This window comes from Lipotes vexillifer, unplaced genomic scaffold, assembly GCF_000442215.2.
Source record: "Lipotes vexillifer unplaced genomic scaffold, Lipotes_vexillifer_v1.1 scaffold668, whole genome shotgun sequence".
Taxonomy (NCBI): Eukaryota; Metazoa; Chordata; class Mammalia; order Artiodactyla; family Lipotidae; genus Lipotes; species Lipotes vexillifer.
In genome coordinates, this window is record NW_006785319.1 from 4604932 (window position 1) to 4625972 (window position 21041).

Consider the following 21041-nt stretch of genomic DNA (forward strand, 5'->3'; position numbering starts at 1 on the left):
CCCCTGCATCGGCAGGCGGACTCTCAACCACTGCGCCACTAGGGAAGCCCCTCTTGACCTTTCTTGATGGGAAGGATACTCATCATAATTTCAAACTGTTGTATTTATGGATGGACTTCATGGTGTTAAGTAAATCAGACAGTTTCCCTCCTTATTAAACTCACTGAAAACAGTTACAGCTAAACAGAAAGTGAAAACGTGACTATAGCACGTTGCATGGTAGATGTGAGATGTGACACCCACATCACCATTTGTAAGAGCACCGCTGCCCAGGGGCGGGGCGTGAGGTCCGACAGAGGCCTGCTGTCGGCCCCTGTGCTGCCCCACTTTCGGCACCCTGGGACTGAGCGGGGCTGGGGCAGAGACACTGGCCATTTCGGCTGCGTGTGGAGTAGCACGGATGGCCACCACGCACTCCAGAGTCCAAGCTAGGTGGGCCAAAGCGTCGCCAGGTGTGTTCTGAAGTTCACCTCCCTCTGCCCCATCCTCTCCCAACTTCCATAGTTGTTCATTTTTAATAAACGGTTTTCAACCTGAACTGAACCTCGGGGTCAGCTTTCGAAGGAATAAACCTGCGACAATGAACTTTCCCTATTGTTATTACCGTGAATGCTCATAAATAAGAATTTAAACTTCAAATCTGACATTTTACCATTTTGACCTATAAAAATTGCAGTTTCACAAGATTCAAACGAATATATCATATTCTACTTAATCAGCAGGTCCATTCAGGAGTTTTGACTCTTTCTTTTATATTCTTAGAACTACATCTGGGTGTAGCAAGTGCTCAGAAGTGTCTGTTTGCACAATGTTCTTGTTTTTAGGTACTTATCACAGTGCCTGCCTGCTTTGAAATTCTGCTGCTAGCTCCGCATCGCCAGGCGTGGGTGAAAAGGATCAGATATGTTATATTTGATGAGGTAGGTTTGGTATTATTTCTCTGGGTTGAGTTCCTGGTCGCATAAGCGCCACTCTGAAGACATTTGCCGCTTCGGGGCATTCATCGTCTGCGTGGAGTTTCAGTTGCGGAGGACACTGTCTTTCCCCTGTGAATCACGCCAGTCTTTGGGCTCCGTTTTCCTGTTCTGGCTCAGGACAGGGTATCTGTGTCTGCGGACCTCTGGATGGCAGAGGAGCTGTCTTCGGTGACCACCGTTTCAGAGGAGTAGAACTCACCACCAGGGCATAAGTTTTCTTGGACAGAGATTCCAAAAATCTGATCTTTGATCTCCAAAGCAAAGAGTTTGGGGCTATAACAATGATGTCAGTTATGTACAGTATCTTGTCAGTCATGGTCCCAGCAGGAAACAGATGGCACATGCAAAATGGAAGAATTCAGGAAGAGCTTTTTGCAAAGGTGTGTGGGCGGGGGGAACTGTGCCGTTAGTGCAGTAGCCCAGGGCGAGGAGGTTACCCCTCAGCCTAAAGGGACAAGGAAAGATATGGTCACCGAGACCCACAGGGAGATTGAGTGTGCTGGCCGCTTTGCAAGGGGCAGCTGGCTTAGCTGAGGAGCACACCTGGCTCAGGGTAACCTGCCAGGAAGGCAGCCAATGGCACAAAGACCTCACCCTCATTCCCTTCAGGTCTCTTGCCCAGGCTCTCCTTTGGCCAAAGCCAGTGGAACCAGAGAGCATTGGAGCTCTTTTAAAGTACCCTCTGTGGGTCAGTTTCCTTGGGCAGAGAGAGCAGGATGGAAAATGATGGACATTTATAGAGCAGATGAAGGATACTGAGAAAGTTTTTACGGCAGAATTAAGAATATTTATTCAAAGAGACTTAAAGCATTATAAAAGAATTCTTTTGCTCCAAGGGGTTTTCAGTTTAAAGGGGAAAGTGATGATAAGCCTGTATTTTACTTAATTTTTCCTGTCGTAAGCTTGAAGCTACCAAGCAAGCTATGCTTTTGATTGGTTTGAATCTGACTTCCTGTGGGTTTTTTTTTGCTCATTCTATATATGCTACATCCTGAAGGCCTTGAATATTCATATTGAAAAAAAAAATCCAACAGCTTTGTCTTTGCAATCTAGAACCTTGAATTGTACTCTAGTCTCAAAGCTTTGAAATGCTGTGACATGGGGTACCTCAGTTTCCCCAGTTTGATGTCAGGGTAAAGCTGACGGGCTTTGGAGACTGAGGTCTATTCTGGCAGAACCAAGGAAGTGTGTTATCCGTACGAAGCCTAAGGTCACCACTCAGCGGACTGGTGTATTATCTGACTAGGGCAAAGCCAAATGGGCAGGGGAAGTTTTTTCTTTTTTTTAATTGTCTGGCTCTGATGGTAAGTTCTTTCCAGTTGATTGCCGGGTGTCATAGTTTAATCTGTTTAAAGGAGACCACATTTGAGAATCTTCCCTAAATCTAGTTCCATTTGCTTTATTTGGTCAAAAGCCATTCATTAATTCAGCAAATATATAAGGAGTATCTCCACAATGCCAGGCACTGTTGGTGCTGGGAATGCCCAGGGTAAGTCACAGAGTCATTGGAAAAAAGGGGATAGACAGCTACGCCTACCCATGACGGTGGCAGCCCGCATCAGTGTGTATGGTGACGAGATGGATCAGTGTGACCCCACTGTGGTGATGGCAGGGAGACAGCAGGGGGACGGCTCTGTGGTGGCTGGTCAGAAAGTCTTCTAGTGGGGCGACATTGAACCGAACTCTGCAAGTTCAAAAGGGGGTAAGAGCAGAAGGAACAATATATGTGGAAGCTCCGGGGTAGGAAAGTTGTGGTCAAGGAACAAAGCGAAGTTCAGTGTGTCCGGAGAAAAGTGAGGGCAGGATGGGAGAGAGGCTTGAATGAAGCTGGAGAGGCAGGTCGGGGGCGGTTACTCCCAGCACAACATATACGCCCTGTTCAGGAGTTTATATTTTGTTCCACATGCAATGGGAAGATATTGAAGAAATATAATTGTGGACATGGCCTGATGGAATTCATCCTTGAGACGTATCTGTTGGCTGTGATGTGAAGAATTCAGGGGATGGCCTGGGAAGCTAGGAGGGTGGCCAGGAGGGTATCATGGTTGACTTGGGGGCCGTGGACATGGAGAAAATGCTTAGATCTGAAAGACATTTTGGAAAGTAAGATAAAGAGGAATTATTGATGGATTGGTTATGGGAATTAAAAGAATTTGTGTCAAGATTTTCTATTGCCTGAATTTGCCAATATTTACGTAAACTTGGCATGGTTGATTAAAGGTAATTGGAGACCACGTATGATGATTCAAGTTTCCCTGTCTTATTTTCATTTGCTGATTTTAAATCAACTGAGAAATTAATTTATTTAAACTAAACTGAAACAAATAAAAGCAGTTCACCCGTTTCTCCCATGCCCACCTGTTGCAAATACCTATTTGTTCTCTATGTCTTTGGGCTTGTTTTTTTGTGTGTGTGGGTTTTTTTTTTAAGATTTCACATGTGAGATCATTATTTGTCTTTTTATGTCTGATTTGTTGATTTATTTCACTTAGCATAATGCCCTTGAGGTCCTTCCATGTTGTCACAAATGGGAAGATTTCATTCTTTTTTATGGCTGAATAATATTCCATTCTGCATATACATACCACAATTTCTTTATCCACTCATCCTCCAGTGGACACTTAGATTGCTTCATATCTTGGCTGTTATACATAGTGCTGCAATTAACACGGGGGTTGCTTATATCTTTTGGTATTCTTTGGATAAATACCCCGAAGTGGAATTGCTGGATCATATGGTAACTCTATTTTTAGGTTTTTGAGGAACCTCCATACTGTTTTCCGCAGTGGCTGCACCAATTTACATTCTCACCAACAGTGCACAAGCGTTCTCTTTTCTCCACATTCTTGCCAACACTTGTTATTTGTGTTCTTTTTGATGATGGCCGTTCTGACAGATGAGAGTGATATCTCATGTGGTTTTGATTTTCATTTCTCGATGACTGGCGATGTTGAGTGTCTTTTCATGTGCCTGTTGGCCATCTGTTTGTTTTCTTTGGAGAAATATCTCTTCAGACCTCCTGCTCATTTTTAATGGAGAATTTTTGTCTTTAATAGGTCCACTGTCTTGGTGGAGAAATTGGAGCAGAGGTCTGGGAGCACCTCCTTGTCATGATCCGCTGTCCCTTCCTGGCCCTTTCTGCTACCATCAGCAACCCGGAGCATCTCACCGAGTAGGCATTAGCTTCCAGTCCGGATACAATGCTTAACTGTTTTGAATGTTTGAATGTCATGCTTTCTATCTGGGTTCTGGAGAGTTTCATAACTTTCTGGTGAATTTATTACCTTATCTCTGCATATTCAAGGAACCAGAGTCACCCCTCCTGGCAGGTGCTGAGCAAGCCCACACTCTATAAAGGAAAATCAAGGGTTCTCCCAGCTGGATCTGCAGCTGACTAGGAAATTTCCCCCATATCTCAAAAAAGGTTCACCGGAAGTTATCGATTTATGTTTCTTTTTCTTTGTCCTTTACCAAGAAATAAAATTAAAATGGTATAATGACATGCTCTGCCATGGACCTTGAGATTTCTTATGTTGTCCCACTTTGTAGATGTTTAGAAAGATAGTGAAGCCTTATTAGTTGAAAACCCCATATTATTTATTCACTGGGCTGGATTTTTGCCCACTAACAACAAGAATTACAGCAAAGGCTCCTGTTTGCCAGGTGCTGTTCTAAGTGCTTTGCATATGTTAATTTATTTTAAATGGCCAACAACCCTCATGATTTATTATTTTCATTACTACTGTTAGATAGTCTTTTCCATACTGCTACTATTATTTCCATTTTAAATGTGGAAAATGAGGCCCAGAGAGATTTTGTGATCCAACCAAGAGCTTCAGCCCTTGGTAAGGAGGCTGGGATTCGATCTTAGGTCATCTGGCTCCAGGGCCTATTCCCTTAAGTAATTTTTAAGGCACATAAAATTTTCTTTATTTAAAGTACTTTAAAATCCTTTCACAGGAAGTGGTTCCATGTTCTGCCTAAATAATACGTAATTTTAATTTTTAAGGTGGCTACGATCCGTAAAACAGTACTGGAAACAGACAGACAGTATGATGGAAAAAAATTCTGCTTCTTCAAGAAATGCCGGCTGCCGCGCCAGTTCTCACCGAGACTGCTTACTGATGAAACAGTCGTATAAAGTGAGACTTGGTATGTTTGACATATTCATAGGAATATTATCGTTTCCTTTCAAGTTATTCCAGCCATTGTGTGTTCATTCATTTGGAAATCCTTGCTCTTCATTTCCAGTGCTCTATGCAGAGAGATACAATGATTTAGAGAAGCACATATGTTCAGTAAACAATCATGACATCTCCTTTGACCATTTTCACCCGTGCGCTGCGCTGACCACGGACCATGTGAGTGATGGTTCCGCCATGTTTGTTGTGAGCCACGTCGGTGGTTTGTATCATATTGCAAAGCTGCCTGGGTGACACTCCTCAGAATTACAGAATCGATGCTCTGTAACAGATATTGAACCTGAGTTTTAAGAGTAACAAGAATAACTTCACAGTTTTCATCTGCTCCTCAGTGGTGTCTACATCTGCAAAGCTTACGAATGACTGAACATCTTAACCTGACGTTTTTGGGGGTCGATTTTCTTTATTCTTTGTGCATTTTCCTTCTCAGCACCTGTGTCCCATCTGTCCACCTTCAAGGACACTAACGCTTCTCTTAATGCAGCTACAACTGTGTGTGGGCAGGTACCTTGTACGTGTGAGAATCTGATTGCCGTGAATTGGGTCAAACAAGGGAAAGGCGCTTTTCACTAACATAGCAATCATATGACTTTTTGGTAGTGAATCAGTAAGGTGGAGGTCTTAAGGGGACCTCATGTGGCGCGCTGGGGTTTGAGTGGGGGAAGATTTCTTAATTTTTCTTGCATATTATTTTTCCTTTTTCCTTCTATTCTCAGGAATAGCCCATTAAAGCTCTGGTTGCCTCTCAAAGTGATAATTAAGCAATAGTTTGCCTTCCTTCCAAGACTGGATAAGTTAAATGTCCTCTAAATTCTGTTGTCAGATGAGCCTTCTAAATGGAGAATTTTTCAGGCGCATGGAGTTTTCTTTATTTAAGATATTTGATGTCACAGGGAGCAGTTCCATGTTCTGCCTAAATAATCATCTGGATCAGAAAGCTAATTTAGATAAATAATTAGTAAGGATAATTCTGATCCTGCCGAGCCTCTAATGGCTTTTCTTTGGAACCGGCAAAAGGCACAGCTCCTTAGCTAGGCTTCCCAGGTCTTCTAGGAACTGGCCCCAGGTCCTTTCTGTTCATCTACTTGATGGATTTTACCTGGAAGCCCTCATGATTTATATATAAACTGGAGTGTTTCAGCACAGATGCAAAGTGCCCGTTGTCCAGACTCTGTTCATCTTTGGTGATTCTTCTAATGGGAAACCTTCAGAATCCTCTGTGACTTCCTTAGCTGGATGGAATCTTCTCTCCATAGCACCTTGTCTATATTTTTCTTGTGTGACAACAGTTATGGTCAGCTTGCTGCTGAAGTTCTTTACATGCTTTGTCTTCTTACTACACTAAGTCCTTGAAGACAGACTTTGTGTCCTTGTAGTTTGTAGCTAACTGCTATGTATATAAAATTAAAATGTATATTACACAAATATAGCCAACCCAAATGGAGCACTTACTTTGGGTTCTAAGAATTTTACATATTTTGTCTCTTTTAACCATCACAATTTTAGGATACATGCTGTATTGATATTCCCATTTGGCAAGTGAGGAAGGTGGGGCAGAGAGAACTTGTACCACTGAGGAAGGGGTGGGGCTGGGATGCAGTCTCAGATAGACCGATTCCAGAGCCTGCAGTCTTATCACTGTATTCTGGACAATCTGGTGGACAAATGCCTAGGTGAGGGAGTGAGTGAGAATCACTTTATAGCCTCTGGGCTGTGATGCAGTAGCTTCTAAAAGCAACAGAATGAATCCTAGCGATGGTAATTTTCCAACAGGATTTTATTATGGAACTTTCTCTTTTGTGTGGCAGTGGCTCTATCTACACTCTAAAGAAAACTAAAATGTGGAAAAAATTCCTGTGACCTAACTCACATCCCCAAACTAGAATAGTGATGGTAACCCACAAATTGATAACAAGACTCCTTTCTCTGTCTTTCTCTCCTTTTCTCTTCTCTTTCCATGTTATTTCCTGGCGTTTTTAAGTAGCGTAGTATTTTCACAGTCACTTGTTGTGTTTAGATGGTTCAGGGAAGGTTGTCTTTAAACAGCAGTGAGTACGGTGGTTGGGAGAACTTGGTGAGGCAGGCATTTTGGTCCAAGTGCCTTTCCTCTATCTCAGTACTTATTAATGGAACAACTGGGAAGCTGCTCCAGCTCCCGTAACCCCATGTGACCTCTGCAAACGTCACGCTGCTGCATGAGTCTCCTTCAGGCTCCCGGACATTGGCAATAGGAATGGGGCTTGGACAGTGTTAAATATGTGTTTTGGCACCTGTGTGTATGGGATGTTTCCTAAAGCATCAGTGATAAAAAAGCAAGTCGGGGTGGGGTGGGATGACGGTGTCAGCCCCAGCAAATGTGGGAGGAGCCAAGCCACTGGTCTTTTTCGCCTGCACGTGGAGCAGTGCTTCCGTCACCTGCGAGGTTGGGGACGATGTGATTTGCCCAGACAACATCGTGAGTAATGCTGTGTGTTCATAAATGAAGGTGGGTGTGAATCTGTGACCTTTTATGTCTCTTCCTTTTACACCTGTGCTGGCTCAGTTTTTTACCAGCTCGTAAGTTATCGTATAGTGAAGACCAACTGAAGGGAATGCCCAGCTTTTAGCCACGGAGTCGTGAAATTGATTAAAAACATTAAGACCTGTAGGTTGGTCATTCATCAGTCACCGCGAGAGTTGAGGCATCGATCACGTGCCAGGCAGTTTACTAGGCCTATGCCACGTGTTACGTAACTTAATTCTGACAACAAATCCGTGGCAAAAGCAGAGTTGCCCTCCATGGTAGAAATATGGACATGCAGGCTTTTTTAAAAGCTTAAAAGCCCTAAGAAATCATAAGCATTCTCATGACGAAAACAGAAGATTTGTGTCTTAAAAATTATGATAGTTCTTGGATTTATTTTATTTTATTTAGACAAAATAAGCTGCCACTTTTAAGTAGTAATAATAAGAGAAGAAAATGCTAACATTCCAAAATAACATATTCACGTACTATTTGGCAAAATGTAGCTTTTTCTGTTCAGTTAGTTCAGTGCTCAGACTGAGATGCTATAAACAGTGATTCCAGGAAATCACCTGCATCCTATAGATTTTTACAAGCCTCATTCAAAGCCCGGTTGATTCTTTTAATTGAAATACGTTTGACATAAAACCTTGTATAAGTTTAAGGGGTGCAGCGTGTTGATTTGGTACATTTATTTTGCAGTGTGTCTGCCACCTGTGTCCAGTCTGAGTCCTCATCCCTTCTTTTTTTATCTTTAACATCTTTTACTTTTTATTATTTTTTAAAATTTATTTATTTATTTTTGGCTGCGTTGAGTCTTCGTTGCTGCGCATAGGCTTTCTCTAGTCGTGGCGAGTGTGGGCTACTGTTCGTGGCGGTGTGCAGGCTTTTCATTGCGGTGGCTTCTCTTGTTGCGGAGCACGGGCTCTAGGCATGCGGGCTCAGTAATTGTGGTGCACGGGCTCAGTAGTTGTGGCTCACGGGCTCTAGAGCGCAGGCTCAGTAGTTGTGGAGCACGGGCTTAGTTGCTCCGCGGTATGTGTCATCTTCTCGGACCAGGGATAGAACCCATGGCCCCTGCATTGGCAGGCGTATTCTTAACCACTGAGCCACCAGGGAAGCCCCTCATCCCCATTTTTTTTTTTTTTTTTTTTTTTTTTTTGTGGTACACGGGCCTCTCACTGTTGTGGTCTCTCCCGTTGCGGAGCACAGGCTCCGGACGCGCAGGCTCAGCGGCCATGGCTCACGGGCCCAGCCTCTCCGCGGCATGTGGGATCCTCCCGGACCAGGGCACGAACCCGCGTCCCCTGCGTCGGCAGGTGGACTCTCAACCACTGCGCCACCCAGGAAGCCCCCCCTCATCCCTTTTCTGTGGTGGGACAATTAAGATCTAGTCTCTTAGCATGTTTGGTGTTCATGATACAGCTTTGTTTTCTGTAATCACCATACTGGGCATTAGCTCTTCAAGACTTATTTATCTACTAGTTTAAAAAGTTTAAAAAAACCTGTGCTGATGTATTTATCTTGTTTGCTTTTAGCACAGTCTGTGAGGTGGCAAGACAGATATTTTGATCCTGTATTGTAGATGAGGAACCAGCATTTAGAGGTGGAATTAGACCTAGATCTTCTGATTCAAACTTGATTGCACTTTCCATCCAACCAAACAATTTTTTTCAGCTGTATCATTTGGGGTGGCTTTTTTTAGCCCAGAACTTCCAAACCTGAGTTTCATAACTTAGCAGCTGTTTACAAAAACAAGTTCCCTATTGTCAAATAATTTTGGAGAAACCTGGATACTGTAGCCCCTTCTTGGAGATTTAACGTTTCCAATGAGAACCCTTGAGGAAGCCGATTCCTAGAATAAAACCCCCCTGTCCCCAACTTTTCTTTTGAAGAAAACCTGCCAGCGTCTCAGGGATCATAGTTTCCACAAGCAGTGGATTCGTAGCAACAGTGGTTGAATCCAGTAGCATTTACTGCAGTACAGGCTTTTGGAGAACAGGAATTTTTAATTTATATTTTTAAATATTTGTGGAAAAATAATGACGTGGATATCCAGAAGGCTTAGCAGAACCAAGTCAGTAACCTGGGGAGAAGTTTCCTGGAGTGTCGTGAAGGTGACCTTCAAGTTATCATAGGACTTGAGAAAACCAGATTTGCCCCTTTTAGCCTGGCTTGGTACTCAAAAGCCAGGAATCACATTCATAATTAAATCAGTTCCACTTCCAGTTACAGGGTGGAGGCTGTGTGTTCTTGTCTAAACTGAGTCCACAGATCTTTGAGCCTCCCGGCCCTCCTAAGAGAATTGGCTCAGCTGAAAGGTCTTAGGAAATACAAAAACCTTTCGGTGGGCTTTTGAGTTTTTTTCTCTATTAGTAAATCAGGGACACTCTTGGTTAGTATTTTGTTTGCGCTGAGCCACTATTGGGCATGTTAGATCAGTGCTGTTTTCAGTGTCTTTGGGTTCATGATAATGAGTGATGCTGAGGCAGAGGATGGAACGTCAGATGGAATAGAAGGAATATTAAATTTTTCAATTTTATTTTAAACATAGATTGACAAGTTTGGATTCCCTTCTGATCTTACCCTTTCACCTCGAGAAATGATCCAGCTTTATGATACCATGTTTGAATTCTGGGAAGGTTGGCCCAGGGCTCAGGTAAATAGTAATTCTGCATTTATTTTGAATTGATTGAAGTGGATGGTAACTGCTGCTCACAAAGACAAGCTCTCACTCTTTCTAATCACTTGCACCTGATCTTTGAAAGTTACCTGTGGACTCTTTCCAAAATAAGGTTGCCCCTTCTCTAGACAGCCTTCCTCCTGACGGTCTGTGTTTTCCTGTAACTGGGCGGAGTACCCCTGAACTCCTGAGCACGCTTCCTCTTTCACTTTCTGTGATAGGACAGTCCTTTCATCTCCCCTCCTGTGTGCTGGTTCCCGGGTTTCTGTTCCTGCCTTTCTCTCCTCTCACGCCCCTGCCTTCTCTCTGTCCATCTTTGTTCATCTCCTGTTTGGTTTTGCTGCACATTCTGCCTTAAGCGTTCGCCATCCTATTAAGTTTACACACCAGAAATGATGGGGAGATAGAAGTTCATCCTGTACTCTCAAGGCGCTTGTAATTCTGTTAATGAGACATATTGCTGAGATAACACTTTTGGATTTTCTTGCGTGATTTTATTGAATTCTGTGGTATTCCTTTTCAAGGAGTTGTGTCCAGAGGAATTCGTTCATTTTAAGAATAAAATAGTCATTCGAAAGATGGATGCTAGAAAGTACGAAGAGAGCTTAAAGGCAGAACTGACGGGCTGGGTGAAGAGCCGGCACGTCAAGGAGGGAATTATCACACGTGTTTCGGGTGAAGCGCCTGTGTGTTCTTGTCCCCTTGAGTTGTGCTGTGCAGTCATTACTATTTTCTGGCTTTCTTTAATCTTCAGCTTCCATTGTAGGATTTTCAGTTGAGCACGAAGTCCAGTGATTCTGAGATAGACTAGAGAGAGAGAAAGGACCTATGTCCTTGTCTTGTCCTCTGTCCCTCCCGTGACGTGTGCTCCACGTTCTGACGGATGAGTACAGAGGGGCCCTTTCCTGATCATGATGCTCGGGAATCACAGTGACAGCAGCTGAGAAGGGCTTTTCATCCCTTTATCTCTTTTTCATCTGGAAAGTTTTTTTTTCTTTTATGATTTTTATTTTAATTTGTAGGAACTATTTTTGTATTACAACCTTAGTCCGGGGTCGTATGAGTTGTGCACATTTGTTTTAAGTAAGTGGCTGGTCTTTTTTATTTTGGAGTTTGCTCTGTTGTCACGTATTAAGGTTTCTGATTTTGGGGGTGTGACATACATTAGAGTTTTCTCAGGTGAGTTTTTCCCATTCTATTTTAACTTACCTCCTGCTCCTGTATAATTATATTTTATTCCACTTACTTTGTCAAGAAAAACCTTTAAAATGTATTTGTGAGTGATACGTGATATAGAGAGAAACTTATATCATGTATATATATGTTACATGATGTAGAGAGAAACTGATTTACCCCACCTCCTGCCATGTAGTGGAACCAGCATCATTTACCAAATAACCCTCTTCCTGACTGATTTGTGTTGCTTTAAAAAATTGCATGTTAAATTGCACGCACGCACGCGCATGGGTATTACTGTTTATCTTTTTGTTCTCTCGTATATGATATCTAAATGTTGATTTATATATTTCTTTGATGGTTCTTTTGCAGTGTTTTATCTTATACTTTCATTATTTTTGTTACATAGTCTATTAAAGAACCACAGAAATATAGATTAGATAACTATGAAAATGTTTTAGCCAGAAGCAGGAATTCATGTCTTCATTACGCAGAACTTACAATAATTTTCTTTTCACTGCCACAGGCCAGAATGGTCCTGAGGAATCTCCGTCCTCCTTCGGTTGTTAGTTCAGAAAACATGGCATTTATGTTTCCACGTCTTGTTGAAAAGCTGAGGCAAATGGAGAAGTTACCTGCACTGTTTTTTTTGTAAGTCATTTAATTTGTTTTTGGTTGTAATTTGCATTAGATGCATTCTTTTAAGTAGAGGGAAGTTACACAAACTTGACTCTTGTAAAATAGCGTTCAGTATGATATTTGGTGCCCTTTTGTTATTAGAGTGCATATTTAAAACTATACCTTTCTAGTTTAGTTCTTACAAAAATAATTTTACTTGTGCTATTACACATCACCTTCTTTACGTGGTTTTCTTTCTCCATTTCTTCCTCTCCTTTTACTATAAACTAGTGTCTTTTTAATTAGGTCTTGTTAATTTTCAGTCAATACCTAGGTTTTTTACAAAAGAGATAGAAAGTTTATGCACACAGTTGCCCCACCTAAAATTAAAGTAGCCTTACAATATGCTAGTTTAAGTCCCAAGGTGCCGGGAAGTCTGGACCATATGTCCCTAGGTATTTCCATTTCAAAAGGTATAAAGCCCAGACTCTGGAGACATTTCTGGATTGTAGAGGCCAGTAACCCCTGGGTTTACCTGGTCTCTAGAAAGAAATAGTCACAATCCAAGAAGTTAGGATGAAAACCCCCAATTCTCTCCATCCTACCTAAAAGAGCAAAATTTTACTGTACCATCTCACTTGTATGTGGAATCTGAAAAAGCCTTACTCATAGAAACAGAGAGTAGATTAGTGGTTGCCAGGGACATGGGAGTGACAGAAAGTGAGAGATGCTGGTCAAAGGTACAGACTTCCAGTTATGTAATGAATAAGTCCTGAGGATCTAATTCCGTCGTGGTGACTCCAGGTAACAATACTGTATTGCATACTTGAAAGTGGCTAAGAGTAGATTTGAAATGTTCTCACCACAAAAGGAAAAAAAGGTAACTTTGTGAGGTGGTGGTTTTGTGAACTAACCTTATTATAGTCATCATTTTGCTATGTTTACCTTTATCAACTTGTCATGTTTTGTATAACTTAAACGTATGCAGCGTTATATGTCAGTTTTGTCTCAATAAAACTGAAAACAGAAACACACAGAGAAAAGCAAAGGAGGCACTAAAATTCACAGAAGATTTGGCCGTCAAGAAATCTGATTTATTTCACTAACCATAATATTCTCTAGTGAAATAAGTCTGACAGAGAAAGACGAATACTGTATGCTATCATATTTTTAGATATGTGGAATCTAAAAAATAATACAAATGAATGTATAAGTAAAACGGAAACGGTCACACAGACATAGAAAACAAACTTCCGGCTACCAAAGGGAAGAGGAAAAGTGGGGAGGGACAGATGAGGGGTTTGGGATTAACAGATGCAAACTACCATATACTAGGTAGGCAACAAGGACCTACTGTATAGCACGGGGAATGATAGCCTTGATCTTGTAGTAACCTAAATGGAATAGAATTTTCAAAAATACTGAATTACTGTGTTGTACAACTGAAACTAACGTGATATTGTAAATCAACTATACTTTGGAGGAAAAAAAAAATCTGGACTTACATATATTTATCTAACACTAAGGGTCTTTGATGCTGTTAGACACAAGAACAGCTACAATAACAATAAAAATAAATGAGTAAAAAAATTTCTTCTCGCCTCTTAAGAGAGGAAGAAGGAACATCTCTCTTCTGTAAATAGAGAAAATCCATTGTTACCTGTTCCTTGCCTGTGGCGTGCCTGACCCCTCTTGCAGGAGGAGTCTCTGGGGGCTCTGCTTGCTGTTGCCCCAGGAGACAGTTAATGTTTCCTGTAAGGCGGTTAATGATGGGTCTGCCGACCCAGAACACCTCAGGTGCCTGTTCAGGATGATGCTCATAAAAGTGGAGATTAGAAGCTCAACAGCTGTGTGTCAGGATGACAGCAGTGGGCGGCTATATGACTGAATTGTATTTATCACATGACTTTCAAGGCAAGCGTTCTTTTTCTTTGCTTCCAGATTTAATTTAGGGGCTGTAGAGAGAAGCGCTAGAAATGTGAAAAGGTTCCTAGTGATAAAGCAACAGAGCAGAATGCCCCTCAAGGCTGATAAGGAGGCCTACGACATGGAGAGAAAACTTCGAAAAGTTAGAAAATCCCTTGAGACACAGAAGAAAATGTGAGTATGTGACTCAACACACTGGTGGTTGGAAGGCTGAAATACGTCACAGGTCCCAACAGGAATGTACACTGGGCTCTACAGACATCCTAGCTGTCCCTTATTTGCAGGCCCGTTCTGTGCTTCGGAGAACTGTGTGTGCTCCTGGCTCCCGCCTTGTTCTCGTGTGTCTAATTCTGATGACTGCGTCTTTCCTTCCTCCCACCCTCCCATCCTCAGTGGCAGCCTGGTCTGGATGGGCCCGCATCTTCCTCGGGTGATCACAGAGGTCTTCTTCTTGGGCTTGGGAGCTTCGAGGCACACCACGCTGTGGTGTAGCTGACACCGCTCTTGCTGACATTCTCATTGATTAACTTACCCACGCTCACTGTTCCTTCTCCTGGGCCGTTGTTGGTGGACCACCGTGTCTGGAGTTTTGCACTTTCCCGTGACGTGGCCCTTCTGCTTGAGTCCCTCCTTCCCGCTCGCCCCCAGAGCTTCTGCTCATGAGTTCGCTGTGCCTCTCTGAAGCTTGCCCTCATGCCCCACTTAGAAATAGTGCCCTTTCTCCCGGGCTCTTGCTACGCTGCAGAGTATTTAGTAGGTCGATTATGATGTGTTGCTGTCTTTTTCCTAAATCGTTAAGCTCTCTCACAGCAGGGACCCTGTGTTTTCCTCTTCTTATTAATATGTCCAGTTGTTAGCGAATGACTCGGGTCCTGAGTCTCGCTGGACCCGATTACATACTCACAGATGTCGGCAGAAAGGAAAGGTTCCTTTAATCAGGATGCCGGCAACGTGGGGAGATGGTGGACTCAGTGTTCCCCCCAAACCACTTCTGAGAGTCTGTTCGGCCTTGGAAGTTTTCAAGGGAAGGAGGGGAGTAATCACTGAGCTGGGGGTCAGGGTCCTCGCCGTCCGCCACCGTGTGCAGGCCCGTGGAATCCTCGCCATCTGCCTCTAGGTGTGCTCTCGGTCACGCCGTTTGCTGGGGAGATTACTGAAGGGGAAGCTTGGGAAGAGACCTGGTCACCCGTTAATTACTTCTCTCCTCCCCCTTTGATCTGCAGAAAGAACCGGTACGTTAGGCAAAGTATTGCGTGATCTAGAGACTTGAAAGGTGTGCTTGGGCCGGAGATGAGTAGAGCCTGGGATGCCTGGTGAAAAGTCACGATACAGCTCTGCTAAAGTGACAAGGAAAGGGGCTTCCTGCTGAGGGCGGTTTCCTGCAAAGAGCTGCTTACACAGTCTTAACACATTGCTTGGCAGGTCACAGCTGGTCCATAAATATTTTGCAATGATTGGTAGTTACTTCCCTGAAAGTTGAAACAGCTTTTAGAGCTTCTTGGGCTCAGATTTTTCACGTTCTGGAGCAGGTCAGAATTTCCTGCTGCCACTTCTGTGTCTCTTCCTTCTGCCTGTTACTCTGTTTCCCTGGAAGTGATGGTAGGTGTCAGCCTTTTCAATCACTAGTCCTTAGACGGCTTTTCTTCAGGACGCTGGCAGTCACGGCGTCACGTTGCATTAGTGACCAACAAGTCAAGCTTTAAAAATAAGATGAATGTTTTCGTGAACTAAGAATGCTGCTGTCATATCGGTAAACAAAGGATGTTGCAGCCATCAAGCCACCACTCTCCCCGGCAGTGCACCCTGAGGGGACTCAGGATGGGAAAGCATAGGACACTGGCCCCAGAGAGCTGAGGTGCACATCAAAGGAATGATTCCAGTGAGTCCAGACTTTGCATCTTCCCATACATGGAAAAGCGCTAAATTCCTTAACTGGGGGGTGTCTGGTTTTCTTTAATTAGCAGTAATCCTTTGATGTTCGGACCACCTGGTCTTTGTTGCAAAAACTCTTTTGCATCCTGGCTCCTCCCATCACCTCCTCAGAGCAGTCTCTCAGAGTTATGTGAGATGCTGTCTCCTGGGCTTGAAGTCCTAAGAATGTCCACCGAATAGAACGTAATTCTCAACTTCTAGGTTGTGCATTTTCTTTCAGTCAGCATTTTCCTACCTCGTTCAGCACCATGATTACACTGAGAGTGTTGAGACCCTTGCCCTGGGCCCTGTGCTTCAGAGAACCCCAAGCCGGCCTCCCCATCTGCAGCCATTCCCTTAAAATTAGGAGTTGGTGCAGCTCAGGAGACATCCCTCTGGAGCTCACTCTCACCCTTCAGATTCCAGGTGGTTACAGAGCTTTATTTGTCGGGGTAGGAGAAGGATGTATTTTATCTGAAAGTTTGGTACCTCAATTTAAAACTTAGAAATCCTTAGACAACAGTATGGGGGCCTCCGTTAGCCCTCTGCCTGTGCTGGTCCCGGCATTGCCCTTGGAGGTGAAGGGAATGTCCCAGGAAGTGAGTTGATGGTGCGTCTACTGCTTGATCTGTATTTCTCACCCCTGAAATGGAGTTAGACGGGACACTGGTTAGCACATATTCTCATATTAGGAGCTGTCTTATGTGCAAAGGCGAGAGTGTTGACCAAAAAAAAAAAGCACAGCCTAAAAGTTGAGAATTAGGTTTTATTTCCTGAACGTTCTAAGGACTTAAGCCCGGGACTCAGCCTCTCAGACAGCTCTGAGGGGCTGCTCCCAAGAGGTAAGGGGGGAGCCAGGATATAGAGGAGTTTTTGCAACAAAGGCCAGGTAGTCGGAACATCAAAAGATGACTCTTAATTAAAGAAAACCAGACATCTCAAGTTAAGGAGTTTAGCACTTTTCAGTGTATGGGAAGATGCAAGAGTCTGGGCTCACTGAAAACATTCCTTTGATCTGCACCTCAGCGCTGGGGCCAGTGTCCTGTGCTTTCCCATCCTGAGTCCCCTCGGGGTGCACCATGGAGGCGGGCTGCAGAGGCTGCGGACTTGGCGGTGGGCAGCCCATGAGTCTCCATCCTGAGTTCCCTCAGGGTTCACCGTCGGGGTGACTGTACTGGCTTGACGGCTGCAGCATCCTTTGTTTACTGATATGGCAGCAGCTTTTCTCATTCACCAGAGACAAACCAAGAAAGGACCAGAGATGTGGGTGTCTGTGAAAGGTGGTTCCCGTGGAGTGATGGATAATGCGCTTTGGTGACTGACTCTAAGCCAGTGTTTGTGGGGCAGTGTCTTAGGCCAGATTCCTCGCAGAGATCTGAGATGGGACCTCATGGAAGTGATCTCTTGAAGGGGTGTGCTTGAGCAGGACCTGCAAGAAAGCGACGAAGCAACAGAGGAAAAGTGAGGAAGAGGCATAAGGGTGTGGTGTTGCTGGAATATTGCTGACCCTGGCCAACTGGGAGGCCTGGGTGCACTGCAGGATCGTGCCAGCGTGGGTCGAGGGGGCTGTTTCGTGTACCTCTTATCAGTCAGGTACTGGCTGGGGGCCACATTCCCAGTCCCAGGAGGTGTTGTAACCTTACAGGCATTTCTTGGGAGCTCTTGTCAGCAGAGGGCAATTCTGCAGGGGATGGTGTCGCCAAGAGCCCTTGGCAACCAAACTCAGAGCTGCTGTAGCAGGAGGAGAGAGAGAAGGAGCTGGCCTGTACTCGGCCATGTGGAGCCGAGGGCACCTACCTTCCTCCAAGCCTGTGAAAGAGAAAATGCTCATCACTTTAGCACGGGACAGGGGGGGTCATATTGGGAGAACTGGATTTGGCAAGAAGGATGCTTAGAGTAGGAGGAAGGGAGGGGAATATTCAGACACAATAGGGGACTTTTCTAATGAGGGACCACAAGTTCCAGAGGCTTCCGAGGTAGAAGGTTGGTTCAGGGTGCTCTGGGTGTATGTAGCAGTGAATGTCTGGGTGATGAGGGGATCAAGGATGTCCTGGGCTTCCTGTGGCGGCCAAATGTGGCCGTTCATCACTTCAAATTTGTTTTTATAAACAGAGATAAAAGAAGCCAGAAAAATCCCAGAAAAATGGATCAAAGCCTAATCCATGAAGCTGAATGTGCTAGTCTCCTCAAGGTTTTTGAGAAGAGCTTGGAGATCCCTCAGGACTGCACATATGCAGATCAGAAGGCCATAGATGCTGAGGTGAGCCCTTAGGATGGAGCAATGCTCCTGGAAACCATTTCACACTCCCGCTACTACTGCGCAGCTCCAGACGCTGCTGGGTGTGATACCTCAGTGCCGTCGCTTCCAGAATAGAAATCCTTGTGCGTGGCCTTCTGTCTGTACCTAACCCTGAGGGCTCTGCAGAGCATGTTTGAAGAAGACAGGATTAGGTTTATAGATGATTTCTTGCTTGTTAATAGTTAACCCCTGGGGGTGGCTGCCCTTCCCTTATTTCTTCCTGCAATACTGTTTTGCACAGCCTGAATTCCACGCTCCGGTCTCACACGCCTCAACCGAATATTTCGGTTCATGTGGTCCAATACACTTGAAATAATATATACACAATTTCTCTAAAGCTCAGGACTTCTGTGTTATAGTCAGAACATGCCACCAAAAAGACATTGAAATATCTAAATGTGGTATGCCGTTTCTTCAAAATGTTTTATAGTGCAAATAATGCATGCGTTTGGTAGACGAATTTGAAAATACACATTAGTAACAATAAAAGCCATGCCAGCCGTCGGAAGTAATCACTGCCCTTCTGGATGAACCTTTCATGTCTTTGTGACCACACGCACACACATGCACACGCATACACGCGCACATACATGCACACACACACATAGGTGCATACAGGCATATGCCTGTGTGCGTATGTGTGCATTCTATTGTATACATTCTTTTGTAAATTTCATGGTTTCCTCCTTTTCGAGAACCATCATCATTTCATGGGTCCTTGATATCCCATTGTGGAGTTGACTGTACATGGAGGGTATTTTCCTTTTGGATTCTTAGGGTTTGGGGTTTTTTCTTTTCTTCTCTCTTTCACAAGCAGTGTTTATTTTAGCACATAAAACTCTGCATGCAAGTGGATTTCCTCCTTAGGGCAGGGATATTTTTAAGGCTATCTGTGACCAATTTACAGTGAGAAGGACGCCTTCCCAGACCACGTAAGGTAAGGAACCTGCTCTGCTTGGAGCAATCGCTCTCCCCAGGGAGAACTCCTAGGGCTGATCTGACCTCCCTCAGGCCGGAGCGGCCACACTCACACCTCCTCTGGGGATTGTCTACTGCTTGGTCAGTACTTATCACCCCTGAAATGGGGTGAAACAGTGCGAGACATTCTGCTCCAAGACTTTGGAACATTTCTGATAGTTACTGTTGCTCCCATAAAATGTTTTTTATGTGTAGAGTTAATTTCAAATAATTGGCCTCATTTAGCTAAATTATTATATAGTGTGCCTGTTATTTTCATTTCACCATTTTAAATTCTGATTTAAATTAAAATTAGATAAGAGATGATCAAAATCCCTAAAACTCTTGCTTCTTTCAGACTTTGAAGAGGGTGTTTAACCGAGTGAAATTCTCAAGGAAAGGCGCCGAACTGAAGGCTTTGGCAGCAAGGGGGATTGGATATCATCACAGCTCTTTGGACGCCAAAGAAAAGCAGTTAGTTGAGATTCTTTTTAGGAAAGGATTTATTAGGGTAAGTAAAGTTCTTCATTTTATAACTTAAAACTCTGTCTGTATGAAGCTGAGCACCCATAACGAATGGAAAATAACCATTTTTTCCAATCTAATTATGTCTTTTTTTTTTTTAACGTCCCACGATACCACTGCATTTTCCATCTCATTTAGTTGAGGGAGGGGGTTTGAAATCTCTCATTCAGTTTATCTCTTTTTCGTGAGATTCAGGTATCCCCTAAACAAGTACTGTTCCAACTATTTCCAACTATGTTTGTAATACACCTGTGGCGATCTAGGAATAAACGCCCACTTTTCATTTATAATGTCGACGGCATTTTGTCAGCTGTTCATGTGATTTTGGCTGTAGATGTCTTTTCATGGGTGTGGAGGACATTCAGGGTAGCATTTCGATCAGATCTTTTCCCGGTGTACTAGGAGAAATAAGGACAAGGATGTATTGCGTCCCCGGGGCCAGCTGCACGGCTCGGCAGACTTTAGCGGCACCATCCTCATAGTCTGTCCTGTCCCTGGTGGCGGACAGGAGGAAGGTTCCCTGAATCACTTGACACCCAGCCCTTGTTATGTATTTGGTGTGTCCCCTAAAGATGTGAGGGGATACTCTGGATACATTCACAAAGAGGGTTTATGTGATTTCCTAGTTAATTTAGACGTTGAGTAATATTTTAAGATAGACCCTGACTTTTTCTAATTTGCCACATTAAGTTTTTGAATTATGTACATTATATTTGTGTGTGGTGGGGAGGGGAGAGATTGATTCTGTTACTCGAGGGAGTATCTTTTAATCTTAATAAATAAATCTTGAAGAAAATCTGACATCCTAATTTAAGGGTAATTCTGTAATCTGGAAAAAAAACCAAAATGTATCATTAACAACTTTGTTTAGCTTTTTTCTTAACTAATAACAAGTTATTTATTTATTTGAAAAGTCAATAACCAGAAACAGAATTTTTTACATGATTATGAATTGAGGTAAGGAGGCACAACTATTTTGATCAGCCTATCCTGGATCTAAAATAGTATCTTAAATAGTAGTTGCTCCATTACCAGTAGCTTAGTAAATGGATAACTAGATCCCTCTAGGCAAAATACTGTGGAAACAGAGATAGCTTTGGTATTGAGAACACATTTTTCAAAAGGTATTTATTCTAGTTATAGTCTAAATTTAATGTTCTTTCTTTTCCCATTCATGTTCTTATTGAAGAACTTTATAAAAACAGTTAATAAATGGTGTGTTTCATCTTGACAGAGTATCGATATCAGGTTCAGAATAATTAAA

At 43.4% G+C, this 21041-nt stretch overlaps 1 protein-coding gene across 1 annotated transcript in view; it reads left to right on the plus strand.

Moving 5' to 3' along the window:
* Positions 1-21041, plus strand: part of DDX60 (DExD/H-box helicase 60) — a 79092-nt gene that overhangs the window by 35727 nt on the left and 22324 nt on the right. Inside the window, 10 exon segments of the mRNA XM_007457387.1 lie at positions 825-920; positions 4034-4149; positions 4987-5129; positions 5229-5338; positions 10237-10341; positions 10890-11033; positions 12068-12192; positions 14101-14259; positions 18178-18274; positions 19611-19763. Coding sequence (XP_007457449.1) covers positions 825-920; positions 4034-4149; positions 4987-5129; positions 5229-5338; positions 10237-10341; positions 10890-11033; positions 12068-12192; positions 14101-14259; positions 18178-18274; positions 19611-19763 — 1248 coding nt within the window.